Here is a 20,677-nt window from a genome sequence, read left to right on the forward strand (position 1 = left end):
GGTTTTCCTTAATCCTGTCCACCAAGGCCTTCTCATGGCCCCTTCTGGCCCTCCTAATTTCATTCTTGAGCCCCTTCCGGCCAGCCTTATAATCTTCCAGCTCTCTATCATCACCTGGCTTATTGAACCTTACGCAAGCTCTCCTTTTCTTCCTGACTAGATTTATAACAGCCTTTGTACAGCACGGTGGCTGTATCCTACCATCCTTTCCCTGTCTCATTGTAACAGTTCTGTCCAGAACTCCACGCAAATATCCCCTGAACATTTGCTACATTTCTGCCGTACATTTCCCTGTCTATCCATGGCCTCCTCTACTGTCAAGATGAAGCCACACTCAGGTTGGAGGAACAACACCTTATATACCGTCTGGGTAGCCTCCAACTTGATGACATGAACATTGATTTCTCTAACTTCTGTTAATGCCCCTCCTCCCCTTCTTACCCCATTCCTTATTTATTTATTTCCCCCCTTTATTGCCTTTTCTTCCTCTGTCCCTCTCACAATCACTCCTTGCCTGCTCGCCATCTCCCTCTGGTGTTCCCCTCCCCCTTTCTTTATCCTCTCCCTTCTCCAGCTGTGTATCCCCTTTTGCCAATAAGCTTTCCAGCTCTTAGCTTCATCCTTCCCCCTCCCAAATCTCTTCTTTCAGTTAGTCCTGACGAAAGGTCTCATCCTGAAACGTAGACTATACTTTTTCCTATAGATGCTGCCTGGCCTGCTGTGTTCCACCAGCATTTTGTGTGTTGCATCTGCAGATTTCCTCGTATTTGCACTTCCCTGAGAACATATGTTTCCAATTTATGCTTCCAAGTTCCTGCCTGACAGCCTCATATTTCCCCTTACTCGCGTTTCTAACTTGTCTGTTCCTATCCCTCTCCAATGATATGGTAAAGGAGATAGAATTGTGATCACTGTCTCCAAAATGCTCTCCCACTGAGAGACCTGACACCTGACCAGGTTCATTTCCCAATACCAGATCAAGTACAGCCTCTCCTCTTGTAGGCTTATCTACATATTCTGTCAGGAAACCTTCCTGAACACATATGGTGGGGTGGGTCTGTTATTTAACTGGATATGAATGTGAGGTCAGTTAGTTCAGTGCATGTGTATAGGTTATATTCGTTCAGTGGATATGGGTAGGATTTGTTATATCATTGGGAATCTCTATTGGATCTGGGGTACGTGGATATAAATAGCTGTGGGTGGGATTTGTTATATCATTGGGAATCTCTATTGGATCTGGGGTACGTGGATATAAATAGCTGCGGGTGGGATTTGTTATATCATTGGGAATCTCTATTGGATCTGGGGTGCGTGGATATAAATAGCTGTGGGTGGGATTTGTTATATCATTGGGAATCTCTATTGGATCTGGGGTGCGTGGATATAAATAGCTGTGGGTGGGATTTGTTATATCATTGGGAATCTCTATTGGATCTGGGGTGCGTGGATATAAATAGCTGTGGGTGGGATTTGTTATATCATTGGGAATCTCTATTGGATCTGGGGTGCGTGGATATAAATAGCTGTGGAAGGGATTTGTTATATCATTGGGAATCCCTATTGGATCTGGGGTGTTAGCGTGCGTGGCGTCCATCTCCAGCCCTCCCAGAAACTGCAGTCCGTGCGTTCAATGAAGTGTCTTGCAGCTCGGAGACCCAGCCGCTATCTGTAGATCACAGACCGGGGGAAGCAGCCGGACTCACCTTCCTCCCCTATCCCACAGAACCCAGCGTCCTCTCCCCCGCCTCCCCTCCCAGTTTCCCAAATCCCACCCCACTTCCTCCCCAGTCCCGCGTCATCCTCTTCTCCGCTCCCCCCCCCCCCCAATACATCTTTCCACATCCGGAAAACTCGTTGACGGGGCCTCTGGGGGTCCGAATTCTATTGATCCACCCCGTCCCTGCCTCTCGCGTACGACGCTTTATCCTGCAACCCGGACCCAGAGCCCTCAGCCCGGGGGACGGGGGCAAACACCCCTCGCCCCTTACATCTGGACTCCCTCACCACGGAGCCTTTTCAGTACGATTTCCTTCCACTCCCGTTCTGTTCTTTCTGTCCCTGTTCGGCAAATACCGTCTGGGAAACTCCAGCTGCATTGATTCGGCCCGTCTGCAGGGAGAGGCACTGGGCCTGTGCACAATGCCCAGGAGGCGGTCTCCACAGTGTGCTTGTACCGTCCGTGTTAACCCTCTCCGTCAGCTGCCTCCAAATCTTGTAATGTTGTACTAAGAATAGATTAGGGTTGTACCTTAAAATCCTAAGATTTAAGAGCAGAATTAGGCCATTCTGCCTATCGTGTCTACTCACCATTCCATTATGACTCAACCCTATTCTCCTACCCTCTCCCCGCAAATTTGACACCGTATTAAGAACCTATCACCCCACGCTTTTACTATACCCAATGAAGTGTCCTCTGCTTTTTCCCTGGATTAGATCCCAGCCTGTAACCCACTCCTGGGGATCCGTTATTCCATAATAAACCTCGAACTCCTGGATTAGATCCCAGCCTGTAACCCACTCCTGGGGATCCGTTATTCCACAATAAACCTCGAACTCCTGGATTAGATCCCAGCCTGTAACCCACTCCTGGGGATCCGTTATTCCATAATAAACCTCGAACTCCTGGATTAGATCCCAGCCTGTAACCCACTCCTGAGGATCTGTTAATCTAAATATAAACCTCTGCATTGGATCCCTGTTTACTCCCCTTTCCCGGAACATAGGGACTGTCTCTGGATGCCGGCAGTCAGGGGCACAGGAAGGTGAGAGTCCATTTAATGAGAGAGCGGGGATTCGCCGCCCAGGACCCGCTGCCATGCGTGTGCAGGTGTCGGGCCAGGTTGGAGAACGGATTGAAACCGCGGGCAACGGAACGGCCGCTCGCCGATGCTGCTGCAGACTGGACAGCCGGTTGAAGCTGTCCAGTTAATTAACTGTCCATCCGCCACCATCTCCCCCCGACAGGCCGCCCTTTCCTCCACCGCCGGCCGCAGGTCCAGATGGAGGCTCCGGCTCCCATACAACACCTGGTGTCGCATCGCTGCCCCCTGGAGATGGGGATGTGGGAGAAAGAGGTAGGGAAATAGAGAAGGGAGGGACAAAAAGGAAGGTGGAAGGGGGTGGGGTGCTGAGGGATTGGGGAGTGTGGAGTTGAGGAGGGGTTGGGAGTGTGTGGAGTTGAGTGAATTGGGGGAGCGAGGATGGATTGGAATGAGTATGGAGTTGAGGATGGTTTGGAAGGAGAATGGGTTGGGGGTGTGTGGAGTTGAGAATGATTGGGGGAATGTAGAGAAGGATTGGAAGGGGAATGAATGAGGGTGTGTGGAGGGGAGGATCGATTGGGTGGGATGTGGAGGGGAGGAGATGAGGGGTAAGAGTTAGAGGTTTCACTTGAGGAAACCGACCTTGGAGTACCCTCCAACCCAGCTACCATATGCGGCCCCATATTATCGTCCCGCCCGAGCACTGTAGCCCCACCCCCAGTGTGCTGTTCACTCTGTAATCCCTCCTCCACCGTTGCAGCCCCACCCCTACTGTTGTCCCAACCGACCCGAGGGGTAATTGCGAACCCTGGTCACGGGGAAAAAAACACCCGTGGTAGCCCCTCTCCCAGTATCCGGGTTGGATTAGCAAACTGACCACTGTAAATACCGGTACTGTATTCGTTCCCTAGCCAGGTGAAACCGATATCCGGGGCGGCGAGGTTTGTATCAATGGCCCTGCGTCTTCTTACCGTAGGGAATCCGCCTGGCCAAACCTCCGCGCTGTTCCTCCGCCACCGGCACCGGTGCCACCCCATCCAGCCAGAGGGCTTTCATAGTCCAATGCATGCTGGGTAATGTAGCCGCCATTGTTTCTTTGCAACTATGCCTTTGACTGGCGAACCAGACGGGTAAAGGGAATGATCGGTGTTTTGTTATAATGAGGGAGTGAATGGGGGTGGAGAGAGAAGGTACCAGGGTCCAGTGAGCTGGGTGGAGCCAAGGGTGTTGTCTTTTTAAGCCTGTGCTCAAATTGGTGATAATATTCTGAAATCTCTCTCATGCCATTTTGAGCCATTTGAATGTTGATTACTGAATTTGTAGCAATGGCGGCAACAGCGTAATGTAGCAGTTAATATACTGCTTTACAGAGCCAGTGATCACCATCCTGCATTTAATTATACCTGTCTGCAAAAAGCTTGCCCATTCCCTAAAACTGTGTGTGTTTCCTCCAGACACTCCGGTTCCCAACCACATTCCAAAGATGTACACATTAGGTTTAGTAAATTGTGAGCATATTATGTTGATGCCGTATGCATGGCAACTTTTGTGGCCTGGCCCCTACACAACCTCCTTGGTCATTGTCAGAAAACAATGCATAATCACTGTTTTGTTGTACATCTGAAAAATAACATTTTAATTATGGACTTACCCTTTTCCTTTTAAAAAAAAGTTCTTAAAACATAGCAGAATTAAGCTATTTGGTTCATTGAGTCTGCTCTACCATTCTACCATGATAGATTTATTGTCCTTCTCAACCTTGCTTTCTGTAACCTTTGACACCTTTACTAATCTGGAACAGCAACTCAAAAAGACCCGAGGATTTGAACTCCACGACTGCCTGAAGTAATGAATTCCACAGATTCAACAACTTCAGTCTAGAGCAATTCCTCCTCTCTGTTCTAAAGGGATATCCTTCTATTCTGAGATTGTACCCTCTGGTCCTAGTCTCTCCACTATTGGAATCAACCTCTCCACATCCACTCTAGGCCTTTCAATATTCACTAGGTTTCAAATGAGATTCCTCCCTCTTCCTTCTAAAGTCAAGCATATACAGGCCCAGAGAAATCAAACAATCCTCATGTCAACCTTTCATTTTTAGGATCATCCTTTCTGAAGAGCCCAAAACTGCTCACAACACTCCAAGTGCAGACTGAAAAATGCCTTATAAAGCCTCAGCATTGGATCCTTGTTTTTTATATTCTAATTGTCACGAAATACATGGCATGTGCCTTCCTCACCGCTGACTCAACCTGCAAGTTAACCTTTAGGGAATCCTGCACAAGAACTCCTAAGTCACTTTGCACCTCTATTTTCTGAAAAAGGACCAAATTCAGAAATTAGAGCATTTTTATTTCCTTCTACCAAAGTGCATGACAGTAAACTTCCCAACACTGTATTCCATCCGCTACTTTTCCTATTCTCTTAATCTGTCTCAGCTATTCTGCAGACTCTGCTTCATCAAAACTACCTGTTCCTTATCTTAGTTTTGTGGGCGTAAAGTTTGGAGGGTTACGATCCAGGTGGAGGTCATTAGCACTGGGCAGGATAAAAGTTGGCAGACTCGATGGGCTGAAGGGCCTGAGTACTAGCCTATACTATTTAAACTGCTTGGGTGGTACCCCTCGTGCCTCTTTATACATTAGAAAAATAGCTGGTACTTCAATAGCATCTGTCGTTAAAGAGCCTCACCACCCTGGACATGCTCACTGATAGTGTCAGGGAGAAGGTACCCAAATGCACACACTCAATGTATTGCACTATACTACTGCAACAATGGAACAAATTTCATGGCCTATGTCAGTGATATTAAACCTCAATCTAATTCTGATTCCCATGATGTCCTACCGTCCCTGTCCCTCTCCATTCCCCACCATTCATGGTGTGTGTCTACCCTCCTACACAGAAGCCCCTCTGTCCATCAACATTCCCCTCCATCCATTCCTACCCTTGCACACAGAGGTCCCTCAACACCCCCACCTGCCTCCTGTCCTTGTATACCATGGAGAGCATTCTGACTGGTTGGAGGGACCACTGCACAGGATAGAGGCTTGCAGGCTCAGCCAGCTCCATCACGGTCATAACCCTCTCCTGCACTGAGGGAGCAGCATCCATCAGTGTGCAGAGCAGGTTCAGCTGGGTTTGAGGGCATGAGCTACGAGGCTGGGTTGCTTTCTCTGGAGCAGCAGAGGCCAAAAGGGAAGATCTTACAGAGGTTTATGAGAGGCACAGATAGAGCAGACAGCCGGTATTTTTATCCACAGGGTGATGGCATGTACTCGCAGTGAATGTTTGAAGGAGATGTGAGGGGCACAGTGAGTGGTGGGTGCCTGGAGTGTGCTGGCATGGTGACAGTAAACAGCTGTTTAACTGGCTCCTAGACAGACACATGGATGTGCAGGAATGGAGATGGATCAAATACGGTTTAAACTTGTATCCTTTTCAACAGACTCTGTGGGCCTATGGGCCTGTTCTACATTCCTGGCTCCCCATCTCATCTCCAGCCCCACCCCTTCCACCATTCTCACCTGCTCTCCACCTTCCTTTCCTTCAGATTCCACCTCCCATCCTCCATTCAGTGGTGCTGGAAACTTAGTGAACCCTGTAGAATTGTCTCTATTTCTGCATAAATATGATATAAAATGTGACCAGATCTTCACACAAGTCCTAAAACTAGATAAATAGAACCCAATTAAATAACTCAAAACATTATACTGGTTCATTGAGAAAAATGATCCAACTAGATTCTTGGAAAAAGTATCTGAACCTCTGCCCTTGTACAGCAATAATTTCTACCAAACATTTCCAGTAACTGCTGATCAGTCCTGCACATCGGGTTGGAGAAATTTTAGGTAATAGCTTACAAAACTGCTTCACTCTGGGACGTTGGTGGGTTTCCTTGCAAAAACTGCTTGCTTCAGGCCCTTACACAACATTTCTAAGGGTTAACTTGGCCACTCCCAAATACAAATTTCCTTTTTCAACCATTCTGTTGTCTTTCGGATCAACTTCCATTAATCTTCAGGTGACCCTCCGAAATTCTCCAGTAACATCTCTTGATACAAATTTTGAATTCATTGTTCACTGCAAGCTATCCAGGCCGTAAGGCAGCAACGCAACCCCAAATCACGATGCCCTTTCCACCATGTTTCACAGTTGGGATGAGGTTTTGGTGTTAGTGCAGTGTCCTTTTCCCTCCAAACATAGCGATGTGAATCTCTGCAAACAAGTTCAACTTTTGTCTTAACTGTTCACAGAACATTATCCCAGAAGTGTTGTGGAACATCCAAGTGGTCTTTTGCAAACTTGAAATGTGCAGCAATGTGTGTTTTGGAGAGCAGTGTACTGACTTCTATGAACACCATCCTTGTTCAGTGTTTTTCTTATAGTGGAGACATGAACAGGGACTTCAGCAAGTTCTACAAATCTTTTGCTATTACCCTCGGGCTCTTTTGCACCTTTTTCACCATTGTACGTTGTGCTGCAGGCGAGATCTTTGCACAATGCCAGTTCTAAGGAGAGTAGCAACAGTACTGAGTTTCCTCCATTTCTCTTGCGGTTGATGAACACTCAGGTCTTCAGTAATGCTTTTGTAGACTTTTCCATAGAACATTACAGCACAGAAACAGGTCTTTTGGCCCTTCTTGGCTGTGCCGAACCATTTTTCTGCCTAGTCCCACTGACCTGCTCCTGGCCCATATCCCTCCAAGCCCCTCTTATCCATGTACCTGTCCAAGTTTTCCTTAAATGTTAAAAGTGAGCCCACATTTACCACTTCATCTGGCAGCTCATTCCACACTCCCATCACTCTCTGCATGAAGAAGCCCCCCCTAATGTTCCCTTTAAACTTTTCCCCCTTCACCCTTAACCCATGACCTCTGTTTTTTCTTCTCCCCTAGCCTCAGTGGAAAAAACCTGCTTGCATTCACTATCTATACCCATCATAATTTTATATACCCTCATTCTTCTACAATCCAGGGAATAAAGTCCTAACCTATTCAACCTTTCTCTGTAACTCCGTTTCTCAAGTCCCGGCAACATCCTTGTAAACATTCTCTGCATTCTTTCAACCTTATTAATATCTTTCCTGTAATTCGGTGACCAAAACTGCACAAAATACTCCAAATTCAGCCTCACCATAACATTCCAACTCTTATACTCAATACTTTGATTTATAAAGGCCGATGTACCAAAAGCTCTCTTTACAACCCTATTTGTGACGCCACTTTTAGGGAATTATGTACCTGTATTCCCAGATCCCTCTGTTCCACTGCACTCCTCAGTGCCCTACCATTTACCTTGTTTGTTCTACCTTGGTTTGTCCTTTCAAAGTGCAATACCTCACACTTGTCTGTATTAAACTCCATCTGCCATTTTTCAGCCCATCTTTGTATCATCAGCAAATGTGCTGATCCAATTTACCTCATTATCATCCAGATCATTGATATAGATGACAAATAACAATGGACCCAGTCACAGTCCTCCACTCAGAGAAGCAATCCTCCACTACCAACTCCCTGACTTCTCCCATTGAGCCAATGTCTAATCCAATTTACGACCTCACCAGGTATACCTAGTGACTGAATCTTCCTAACTAACCTCCCATGCAGGACCTTGTCAAAGGCCTTACTGAAGTCCATGTAGACAACATCCACTGCCTTCCCTTCATCCACTTTCCTTGTAACCTCCTGGAAAAACTCTAATAGATTTGTTAGCCATGACCTATCACACACGAAGCCATGCTGACTCTCCCTAATAAAGTTCCTGTCTATCCAAATACTTGTAGATCCTATCTCTTAGTATTCCTTTCAATAATTTACCTACTACCGACGTCAAACTTACTGGCCTATAATTTACCGGATTACTTCTGGAGCCTTTTTTTAAACAAAAGAACAACTTGAGCTATCCTTCAATCCTCCAGCACCTCACCTGTGGATACTGCCAAGACCCCTGCAATCTCAACACTAGTCTCCTTCAAAGTCCCAGGGAATACCGTCAGGACCTGGGGATTTGTCTACTCTGATTTGCTTCAAGATAACAAGCACCTCCTCCTCTTCAATCTGTATAGGTTTCCATTTATTTCCATTGACTCCATGCTAGTTCCCTTTGCAAATACAGACGCAAAAAACAGCTTCGTGTATCTCTACAATTCTTCTAAGGTCCTCTGAAAGTTGTTTTGATAGAGGTATGGTGCATGTAAACAGGTCTTTGAGAAGAGCAGGCTCTGTCAGTAAGCTGACTTTGCGTGTCTTTTTTAATAGGACAGGCCACCTCCAATCTCAACTCATTGACTGGCACACCCAACTCCAAATAGCATTTGTAGAAGATATTCCCCCCCACAGGTCCACATACTTCTTCCAAACAAATACATGTAATATTGGATACGAGAAAATCTGCAAATGTTGAAAATCCAAATCCACACAAGATGCTGGAGGAACTCAGCAGGCCAGGGAGCATTTATGGAAAAGAGTACAGTCAACATTTCAGGCTAAATATGTAACATTGGATCATTTTTCTCAAATAAATGAACGATAATGTTCTTTGAGTTTTTATTTAATTGGGTTCTCTAGTTTTAGGACTTACATGAAGATCTATTCACAGTTTATGTCATACTTATTCCAAAACAGAGAAAATTCACAATCTTTCTAGCACCACTTTAGGTGAGGTGAGGGAGGGAAAAGGTGAAGGGGAAAAGCAAGGGGAGGGCAAAGGGAGGATGAAAGGAAGAAGGGGGAGCATGAAGGTGAGGGCTAGGGAGAAGGAACATAGTGTGCAAGCAGGAACTGTACAGTATGGGTTTGCAATGGACGTGTACAATCATTGTGTTTTATTTCTACACGGGTGCAGGGCGGTGGGGAGAGAGACATTGAACACACAGACATAAGGGGTGTGGGGAACGGAAGATCAGTGGCAGGGCTCCCACCGTCCATCTCAGGTGGATGTCTCCTGGAGAACAAGTCCCCATTGCCCACCTCGTCAGTCTCAATCATTGTCAGTCCCCTCCTTGTCTCCTCAGTCAGAATCGTTGGCCCCACCGCCCATCTCATCTGACATCTGCTGGTTCTGAATCTGCTGCTGTTTCCGGTAGAGTTCGGCAACCTGTCGGGGAGGAGAGAGGGAAGGGGGTGAGAGGGAGGAGAGGCGTCAGTGTGGGTGGAGAAGGGGGAGAGGATGGTACAGGGGGAGCAGGAGGGGTGGGGAAAGATGGTGAAGTAGGTCAAGAAAAGGGGAGGGTGGGAATGTGGGAGAGAGAGAGAAGGGTGGGGATGGAAGGGAAGTGACAGAGAAGGTTAGAGGGAGTGACAGTGAGAGGAGTTGGGAGTTGCGGAGAAACGGGGAGTGACAGTGAAGTGGTGGGGACGGGGGAGGGAGGGAAAGGGGGGAGGAGGAGGGGAGAGTGGGGGGGAGGGGAGAGGAGAGTTGGAGACTAGAAGGAGAGTCCACAGACACGTGAGAGAGAGAGATCTCAGCCCCGGCTCCGTATCTCCCACCCTCACCTACCTGGCTGCTGGTGGTTGCCTCCTCTGGTTTTTTGTCCTCCCTAATCCTCAGGAAGCGAGGAAATCGCAGTGAAATGCCTTTCTCCTCATCCACCTGTGGGAGAAAAGTACAACTCAAATTGGAGCAGTCCCACACTTTCACCAGCAGTCCTGTCCCTCACCTACATGCGGGATGAGGATGGAACGCAGGTTCGAGCAGTCCCACGGCTAATCCCAGCACGTGTCGATGCCTTCCTACCCAGGACCCTCTCCATATCCAATTATGTTCATCACACCCTCCCTCCATTGCTGGGAATTCCTCCCTTACACTCTCTATCCTTCTCCCTCCCTCCTTGATGCTCTCTCCATCTCCTGGACAACCTCTATCACTTGCTCCCTCCTTCCCCTAGATTGTCTCCTTCCTTCTTTCTTACCCTCTCTACTCTTTCTATCCATCTCCCGTACTGTGAGACTCTCTCTTCCCTTCCCTACGCTCTATTCCTCTCCCACCCCTAATCTCTCTAGCCATTTTTCCCTCCCTCCTCCAGACTCCATCTCTCACTCCTTCCCTCCTCTAGACTATTCCTCTCCCTTCCTACTCTGGGTTCTTGCTGTCCCCTTCCTCCAGACACAACTCTGCACCAACAACACATGCACTATATGACAGGGGTTGCTCACCATTTCAGACTTTAAAGGGAAATACAGCAATGCAACCAAAATCGCTGCCTCTCGCCTGGACGAGCTAAATCTTTTTAAACGCTAATTTTGAAGTTGTTAACACTGAATCCCTGAGGACAGCTGCCAACGCAACCTGCACCTTGGTCATCCTGAAGGCCAACAACCGGAAGGCAGCGTGAGTACACAAACTGTGTGTCTATGGACATCTTTATTCTTTCCTCTCCCGGTGTGTAGTGCCTTCCTGCTTCAAAACATCCAACATTTTCGCTGTACCAAAGAAAACTAAGGTTGCATGTCTGAACAACTGGCATCCTGCTTTGAGAGGCTGGTCAAAGACTACATCTGCAGCATGCCGCCACCCACAATTCGCCAAACTTATCAACAGACGATGTCATAGTCACAGCACTACACACCATCTTCACTCACCTGGAGAAGAGGGATGCTGTTCTTAGATTACAGTTCAGCATTCAACACCATAATTCTCCCCAGGGTCAGCAAGAAGCTCGAGACACCTCAGCCTGCACCCCACTTTGTGCAGCTGGATCCTGGACTTCCTGTCAGATCACCAGTAGGTGGCAAGGATGGGCACCCTCACCTCTGCACCTGTACACAGGAGCCCTCTCCTCTACTCCCTACACACCCACGCCTGTGTTTCAATGCACAGCTCCAATCTGCTGATCAAATCTGCATTATTTCCAACAATAATGAAACAGCTTATGGAGTCAACGCCCTAACAAATGGTGCCAAGAAAACCTCACCTTCAATGTCCAAAATACAAATGAGCTGATCGTGGATTACAGGAGGAACAGGGACAACACACCTGGTGTACATGGACTGTGGTGAAAAAAGCACAACAGCGTCTTTCACCTCAGACGGCTGAAGAAGTCTGGCATGAGTCCCCTGATCCTCCGGTCTTTCTATGGGGACAAAATTGAGAGCATCCTGACTGGCTGTGTCAATGCCTGGTACAGGAATTGTATTACCCTCAAACGCAGGGTACTGCAGACAGCCCAGTGTGTGAACTCTCCTACATTCAGGACTCTTACAGCAGCAGATGCATAAAAAGGGCTGGAGGATCAGCAGGGACTGCAGCCGACCCAACCACAAACTGCTCCAGCTGCTTCCGTCTGGCAAACGGTAGCGCAGCATTAAGACATCGACCAGGACAGCTTCTTCCAGCAGACCATCAGAATTATCTGTACATATCGATCTGACTGTACATACATAGAAATACAGAAAACCTACCGCACAATACAGGCCCTACCGTGCTGAACATGTACTTACTTTAGAAATTATCTACGGTTACCCATAGCCCTCTATTTTTCTAAGCTCCATGTACCTACCCAGCAGTCTCTTACTTGCACAATAATTATGTGTACAATCTCAGTGTTAGGGCAATATCCTCCCATATTTCCTTTTCTTATTGCTTGTACATTGCGACAGAGATACAAAATAAAGAGTTTTACTCCCTCGTGTTGTGAGATAAAAATAAATAAGAAATAAAAATTCTAATTCTAGACACTCTCCCAGAAACTGTCCCTTCCTCCCCGAGAATCTCTCTATCCCTCTCCCCCGCCATTGCACCTTGACTCTCTATCCTTCCCCTAGACTATCACCCTCTCCCCTCCCTCCCCTAGACTCTCTCTATACTTCTCACTGAAACCCTCTATCCATCTCTCACTCTATTTCCACTACACTCTCAATGCTTCTCTTCTGCCACCCCCCCCCCCAGATTCTCTACCCCTCACTCCTACCCCCACCAGAATCTACATTCCTCTCCCCCTCCCCTGGACTCTCTCTGTCCCCCCCTCTCCATCCTCACCCCCACCCTCAATCACCCAATGTCTCACCATTCCCAGGGCTGCTCGGTAGACAGGAGAGATCGACAGATCCGCACACTTCACTTCCCACAACTGCACTGGATCAAACCAGTCATCGGGCTTCACAGATGCGTCCCATCGGTAATAGGGCCGTGGCGTTTCGATCACGTGTTCCTGATGGAGAGGGGAAGAGAGCATGAGTGGATGGAAGGATGGCAAGGGAGCTCCAAACTGAGACGGTCACTGTGGGAGGGGTACAACATTCCCCCCACCCCACAGCATCCCATGAGGGTGGGAAGAGTCCCATACCTACCCTGAAAAACTTGGCGTGTTGTTCGAGCTCCTCGTCCGAGAACCCTGTGCCGATCTGGGAAGGGAAAAGAGGGAAGGGGAGGATGTCATTAGTAGGTGCCGGGATCACAGATGGATTTATTTCAATCAAAACATAGAGCCCAAAGATGTTGCTATTTGTGCCAACGTTGTATGTCCACAACAAAACAAAAGCAAATACTGCCCGTTGCTCCTCCTCACCACACAGGCCTCCAACCCAAGGACAGGCCTCCAGTTGTCTCGGACACTGGGCCTCCAACCATCTCAGACACTGGGCCTCCAACCATCTCAGACACTGGGCCTCCAACCATCTCAGACACTGGGCCTCCAACCATCTCAGACACTGGGCCTCCAACCATCTCAGACACTGGGCCTCCAACCATCTCAGACACTGGGCCTCCAACCATCTCAGACACTGGGCCTCCAACCATCTCAGACACTGGGCCTCCAACCATCTCAGACACTGGGCCTCCAACCATCTCAGACACTGGGCCTCCAACCATCTCAGACACTGGGCCTCCAACCATCTCAGACACTGGGCCTCCAACCATCTCAGACACTGGGCCTCCAACCATCTCAGACACTGGGCCTCCAACCATCTCAGACACTGGGCCTCCAACCATCTCAGACACTGGGCCTCCAACCATCTCAGACACTGGGCCTCCAACCATCTCAGACACTGGGCCTCCAACCATCTCAGACACTGGGCCTCCAACCATCTCAGACACTGGGCCTCCAACCATCTCAGACACTGGGCCTCCAACCATCTCAGACACTGGGCCTCCAACCATCTCAGACACTGGGCCTCCAACCATCTCAGACACTGGGCCTCCAGTTATCTCGGACGACGGGCCTCCAACCCAAGGACGGGCCTCCAGTTATCTCGGACGACGGGCCTCCAACCCAAGGACGGGCCTCCAGTTATCTCGGACGACGGGCCTCCAACCCAAGGACGGGCCTCCAGTTATCTCGGACGACGGGCCTCCAACCCAAGGACGGGCCTCCAGTTATCTCGGACGACGGGCCTCCAGTTGTCTCGGACACTGGGCCTCCAACCCAAGGACAGGCCTCCAGTTGTCTTGGACACTGGGCCGTCAACCTCCCCAGCAGCTTTGCAGAGAACTCACAGACTTGGGGCCTCAAATGCCAGACACCCAGTCAACCTTCGGGCCCAAATCCTAACCTGACCCCTATCCTTAGATCTTAACCCAACGCCCAACTCCCCTCTACCCCCAAAATCATCCCCACGTACCTAAAACTAACTGAATTTGAACTAGGGCCTTGATGAAGACCACAGCTGAGTGCCACCTCGATGGGAGTAGGAGTGAGGGGGTTGGAGAGAAGTGGGAAAGGGGAGAGGGGGCAGTAAGTGGGGGAGAGAGAAGGTATTTGGGAACGAGGGAGAGAGTATGGGAAGAACAACATAAGAATACCCCACCACCCCACCCTGACCTTACAAAGGAGAAGGAATGGAGAGAGGGAGGAGAGTGGTTTTGGGTAGAGAGGAAGAGTACTCACCCACTGCCCGGCCCCCAGATCTTACAAGGGAGAAGGTGTGGGAAGAGGGGTGCTGTGGACAGAAAGATGCCCAGCCACCCCTGCCTAACCCCAAATCTTATCAGGAAGGTATAGGGAGGGATGGGAAACGGTTGTGGATTCATAAGGGTGCCACCCTGCCCTTGACACCTCACCTTACAGATGGTCTGGAACTCCTCGTCTTCCTCGTGGAAACAAGCGAGGAGGAAGCCACCATAAACCCCTGTCCGCTTTCCTCGGCCATGAAAACCACCGATCACCACCAGGTCCAGAGAGTCCCCCACACCGTCCAGGTAATCCTTCTTCAGCTGCAGGGGAGAGGAAAGTGAGCAAGAGAGGGAGGTCGGGGCACGGGGGAAGGGGGGAGTGGTGAGGGATCTCACTGGAGGTGGGGTGGTGGAGAGGGACCTCAGGGGGTGGGGTGGAGTGGAGAGGGATCTCACAGGGGGTGGGGTGGTGGAGAGGGACCTCAGGGGGTGGGGTGGAGTGGAGAGGGATCTCACAGGGGGTGGGGTGGAGTGGAGAGGGACCTCAGGGGGTGGAGTGGAGAGGGATCTCACAGGGGGTGGGGTGGAGTGGAGAGGGATCTCACAGGGGGTGGGGTGGAGTGGAGAGGGATCTCACAGGGGGTGGGGTGGAGAGGGATCTCACAGGGGGTGGGGTGGAGTGGAGAGGGATCTCACTGGGGGTGGGGTGGAGTGGAGAGGGATCTCACAGGGGGTGGGGTGGAGTGGAGAGGGATCTCACAGGGGGTGGGGTGGAGTGGAGAGGGATCTCACAGGGGGTGGGGTGGAGAGGGATCTCACAGGGGGTGGGGTGGAGTGGAGAGGGATCTCACTGGGGGTGGGGTGGAGTGGAGAGGGATCCCACTGGGGGTGGGGGGAGTGGAGAGGGATCTCACTGGGGGTGGGGTGGAGTGGAGATGGTTCTCACAGGGGGTGGGGAGAGTGGAGAGGGATCTCGCTGGGGGTGGGGGGGAGTGGAGAGGGATCTCACAGGGGTTGGGGTGGTGGAGAGGGATCTCACGGGGGTGGGGGGAGTGGAGAGGGATCTCACTGGGGGTGGGGTGGAATGGAGAGGGATCTCACGGGGGGTAGGGTGGAGTGGAGAGGGATCTCAGGGGGTTGGGTGGAGAGGGATCACACAGGCAGTGGTGGCGGGAGTGGAGAGGGATCTCACTGGGGGTGGGGTGGAGTGGAGAGGGTTCTCACAGGGGGTGGGGAGAGTGGAGAGGGATCTCGCTGGGGGTGGGGGGGAGTGGAGAGGGATCTCACAGGGGGTGGGGTGGTGGAGAGGGATCTCACGGGGGTGGGGGGAGTGGAGAGGGATCTCACTGGGGGTGGGGTGGAGTGGAGAGGGATCTCACTGAGGGTGGGGTGGAGAGGGATCTCACTGAGGGTGGGGTGGAGAGGGATCTCACTGAGGGTGGGGTGGAGAGGGATCTCACTGGGGGTGGGGTGGAGAGGGATCTCACTGAGGGTGGGGTGGAGAGGGATCTCACTGGGGGTGGGGGGAGTGGAGAGGGATCTCAGGAGGTGGGGTGGAGTGGAGAGGGATCTCACAGGGGGTGGGGTGGAGTGGAGAGGGATCTCACTGGGGGTGGGGTGGAGTGGAGAGGGATCTCACAGGGGATGGGGTGGAGTGGAGAGGGACCTCACGGGGGGTAGGGTGGAGAGGGATCTCACTGAGGGTGGGGTGGAGAGGGATCTCACTGGGGGTGGGGTGGAGTGGAGAGGGATCTCACTGAGGGTGGGGTGGAGAGGGATCTCACTGAGGGTGGGGTGGAGAGGGATCTCACTGAGGGTGGGGTGGAGAGGGATCTCACTGGGGGTGGGGGGAGTGGAGAGGGATCTCAGGAGGTGGGGTGGAGTGGAGAGGGATCTCACAGGGGGTGGGGTGGAGTGGAGAGGGATCTCACAGGGGGTGGGGTGGAGTGGAGAGGGATCTCACAGGGGATGGGGTGGAGTGGAGAGGGACCTCACGGGGGGTAGGGTGGAGTGGAGAGGGATCTCAGGGGGTTGGGTGGAGAGGGATCACACAGGCAGTGGTGGCGGGAGTGGAGAGGGATCTCACGGGGTGGGGGAGTGGAGAGGGATCTCACGGGGTGGGGGAGTGGAGAGGGATCTCACGGGGTGGGGTGGAGTGGAGAGGGATCTCACGGGGTGGGGTGGAGTGGAGAGGGATCTCACGGGGTGGGGTGGAGTGGAGAGGGATCTCACGGGGTGGGGTGGAGTGGAGAGGGATCTCACTGGGGGTGGGGAGTGGAGAGGGATCTCACGGGGTGGGGGAGTGGAGAGGGATCTCACTTGGGGTGGGGGGAGTGGAGAGGGATCTCACAGGGGGTGTGGTGGTGGAGAGGGATCTCACAGGGGGTGGGGTGGAGAGGGATCACACAGGCAGTGGTGGCGGGAGTGGAGAGGGATCTCACGGGGTGGGGGAGTGGAGAGGGATCTCACGGGGTGGGGGAGTGGAGAGGGATCTCACGGGGTGGGGGAGTGGAGAGGGATCTCACGGGGTGGGGGAGTGGAGAGGGATCTCACGGGGGGGTGGGGGGAGTGGAGAGGGACCTCACGGGGGGGTGGGGGGAGTGGAGAGGGACCTCACGGGGGGTGGGGGGAGTGGAGAGGGACCTCCCGGGGGGTGGGGGGAGTGGAGAGGGACCTCACGGGGGGTGGGGGGGAGTGGAGAGGGACCTCACGGGGGGTGGGGGGGGAGGGACCTCACGGGGGGTGAGGTGGAGTGGAGAGGGATCTCACGGGGGGGTGGGGTGGAGTGGAGAGTGATCTCACAGGGGGTGGGGGGGTGGAGAGGGTTCTCACAGGGGGTGGGCGGAGTGGAGAGGGACACGGGGGGGAGAGGAGTGGAGAGGGATCTCACGGGGGTGGGGTGGAGTGGAGGGATCTCACTGGGGGTGGGGGGTGGAGAGGGATCTCACTGTGGGTGGGGGGAGTGGAGAGGGATCTCACAGGGGGTGGGGGGAGTGGAGAGGGATCTCATGGGGTGGGGGAGTGGAGAGGGATCTCACAGGGGGTGGGGGAGTGGAGAGGGATCTCACAGGGGGTGGGGGAGTGGAGAGGGATCTCACAGGGGGTGGGGGAGAGGAGAGGGTTCTCACAGGGGGTGGGGTGGAGAGGAGAGGGATCTCACAGGGGGTGGGGTGGAGTGGAGAGGGATCTCACAGGGGGTGGGGTGGAGTGGAGAGGGATCTCACAGGGGGTGGGGTGGAGTGGAGAGGGATCTCACGGGGGGTAGGGTGGAGTGGAGAGGGATCTCAGGGGGTTGGGTGGAGAGGGATCACACAGGCAGTGGTGGCGGGAGTGGAGAGGGATCTCACGGGGTGGGGGAGTGGAGAGGGATCTCACTGGGGGTGGGGTGGAGTGGAGAGGGTTCTCACAGGGGGTGGGGAGAGTGGAGAGGGATCTCGCTGGGGGTGGGGGGGAGTGGAGAGGGATCTCACAGGGGGTGGGGTGGTGGAGAGGGATCTCACGGGGGTGGGGGGAGTGGAGAGGGATCTCACTGGGGGTGGGGTGGAGTGGAGAGGGATCTCACTGGGGGTGGGGTGGAGTGGAGAGGGATCTCACTGGGGGTAGGGTGGAGTGGAGAGGGATCTCACTGGGGGTAGGGTGGAGTGGAGAGGGATCTCACTGGGGGTAGGGTGGAGTGGAGAGGGATCTCACTGGGGGTAGGGTGGAGTGGAGAGGGATCTCACTGGGGGTAGGGTGGAGTGGAGAGGGATCTCACTGGGGTGGGGTGGAGTGGAGAGGGATCTCACTGGGGGTGGGGTGGAGTGGAGAGGGATCTCACTGGGGGTGGGGTGGAGTGGAGAGGGATCTCACAGGGGATGGGGTGGAGTGGAGAGGGACCTCACGGGGGGTAGGGTGGAGAGGGATCTCACTGGGGGTGGGGGGTGGAGAGGGATCTCACTGTGGGTGGGGGGAGTGGAGAGGGATCTCACAGGGGGTGGGGGGAGTGGAGAGGGATCTCATGGGGTGGGGGAGTGGAGAGGGATCTCACAGGGGGTGGGGGAGTGGAGAGGGATCTCACAGGGGGTGGGGGAGTGGAGAGGGATCTCACAGGGGGTGGGGGAGAGGAGAGGGTTCTCACAGGGGGTGGGGTGGAGAGGAGAGGGATCTCACAGGGGGTGGGGTGGAGTGGAGAGGGATCTCACAGGGGGTGGGGTGGAGTGGAGAGGGATCTCACAGGGGGTGGGGTGGAGTGGAGAGGGATCTCACGGGGGGTAGGGTGGAGTGGAGAGGGATCTCAGGGGGTTGGGTGGAGAGGGATCACACAGGCAGTGGTGGCGGGAGTGGAGAGGGATCTCACGGGGTGGGGGAGTGGAGAGGGATCTCACTGGGGGTGGGGTGGAGTGGAGAGGGTTCTCACAGGGGGTGGGGAGAGTGGAGAGGGATCTCGCTGGGGGTGGGGGGGAGTGGAGAGGGATCTCACAGGGGGTGGGGTGGTGGAGAGGGATCTCACGGGGGTGGGGGGAGTGGAGAGGGATCTCACTGGGGGTGGGGTGGAGTGGAGAGGGATCTCACTGGGGGTGGGGTGGAGTGGAGAGGGATCTCACTGGGGGTAGGGTGGAGTGGAGAGGGATCTCACTGGGGGTAGGGTGGAGTGGAGAGGGATCTCACTGGGGGTAGGGTGGAGTGGAGAGGGATCTCACTGGGGGTAGGGTGGAGTGGAGAGGGATCTCACTGGGGGTAGGGTGGAGTGGAGAGGGATCTCACTGGGGTGGGGTGGAGTGGAGAGGGATCTCACTGGGGGTGGGGTGGAGTGGAGAGGGATCTCACTGGGGGTGGGGTGGAGTGGAGAGGGATCTCACAGGGGATGGGGTGGAGTGGAGAGGGACCTCACGGGGGGTAGGGTGGAGAGGGATCTCACTGAGGGTGGGGTGGAGAGGGATCTCACTGGGGGTGGGGTGGAGTGGAGAGGGATCTCACTGAGGGTGGGGTGGAGAGGGATCTCACTGAGGGTGGGGTGGAGAGGGATCTCACTGAGGGTGGGGTGGAGAGGGATCTCACTGGGGGTGGGGGGAGTGGAGAGGGATCTCAGGAGGTGGGGTGGAGTGGAGAGGGATCTCACAGGGGGTGGGGTGGAGTGGAGAGGGATCTCACTGGGGGTGGGGTGGAGTGGAGAGGGATCTCACAGGGGATGGGGTGGAGTGGAGAGGGACCTCACGGGGGGTAGGGTGGAGAGGGATCTCACTGAGGGTGGGGTGGAGAGGGATCTCACTGGGGGTGGGGGGAGTGGAGAGGGATCTCAGGAGGTGGGGTGGAGTGGAGAGGGATCTCACAGGGGGTGGGGTGGAGTGGAGAGGGATCTCACAGGGGGTGGGGTGGAGTGGAGAGGGATCTCACAGGGGATGGGGTGGAGTGGAGAGGGACCTCACGGGGGGTAGGGTGGAGTGGAGAGGGATCTCAGGGGGTTGGGTGGAGAGGGATCACACAGGCAGTGGTGGCGGGAGTGGAGAGGGATCTCACGGGGTGGGGGAGTGGAGAGGGATCTCACGGGGTGGGGGAGTGGAGAGGGATCTCACGGGGTGGGGTGGAGTGGAGAGGGATCTCACGGGGTGGGGTGGAGTGGAGAGGGATCTCACGGGGTGGGGTGGAGTGGAGAGGGATCTCACTGGGGGTGGGGAGTGGAGAGGGATCTCACGGGGTGGGGAGTGGAGAGGGATCTCACGGGGTGGGGGAGTGGAGAGGGATCTCACTTGGGGTGGGGGGAGTGGAGAGGGATCTCACAGGGGGTGTGGTGGTGGAGAGGGATCTCACAGGGGGTGGGGTGGAGAGGGATCACACAGGCAGTGGTGGCGGGAGTGGAGAGGGATCTCACGGGGTGGGGGAGTGGAGAGGGATCTCACGGGGTGGGGGAGTGGAGAGGGATCTCACGGGGTGGGGGAGTGGAGAGGGATCTCACGGGGTGGGGGAGTGGAGAGGGATCTCACTGGGGGTGGGGTGGAGTGGAGAGGGATCTCACGGGGGGTGGGGGGAGTGGAGAGGGATCTCACGGGGGGGTGGGGGGAGTGGAGAGGGACCTCACGGGGGGGTGGGGGGAGTGGAGAGGGACC

General features: G+C 53.7%; 1 protein-coding gene across 5 annotated transcripts in view; it reads right to left on the reverse strand.

Annotated features, from left to right (window-relative positions):
- Positions 1-2,749: 2,749 nt before the first annotated feature.
- The window catches only part of lig1 (ligase I, DNA, ATP-dependent), a 49,467-nt gene continuing 31,539 nt past the window's right edge, over positions 2,750-20,677 (reverse strand). For 2 of the 5 annotated variants that reach the window (XM_059957677.1, XM_059957672.1), the window contains exons 22-26: positions 14,763-14,915; positions 13,055-13,108; positions 12,772-12,915; positions 10,266-10,358; positions 9,300-9,863 (exon numbers count right to left, since the gene is read on the reverse strand). In XM_059957677.1, the coding sequence (XP_059813660.1) occupies positions 9,777-9,863; positions 10,266-10,358; positions 12,772-12,915; positions 13,055-13,108; positions 14,763-14,915 (531 nt within the window). In that variant the 3' untranslated portion in view covers positions 9,300-9,776. Of the gene's footprint in view, positions 3,131-9,299; positions 9,864-10,265; positions 10,359-12,771; positions 12,916-13,054; positions 13,109-14,762; positions 14,916-20,677 lie in introns of those variants that run through there. The other 3 variants (XM_059957676.1, XM_059957673.1, XM_059957674.1) reach the window with 3 other exon arrangements.

This window comes from Hypanus sabinus (genome assembly GCF_030144855.1).
Source record: "Hypanus sabinus isolate sHypSab1 chromosome 24 unlocalized genomic scaffold, sHypSab1.hap1 SUPER_24_unloc_8, whole genome shotgun sequence".
Taxonomy (NCBI): domain Eukaryota; kingdom Metazoa; phylum Chordata; class Chondrichthyes; order Myliobatiformes; family Dasyatidae; genus Hypanus; species Hypanus sabinus.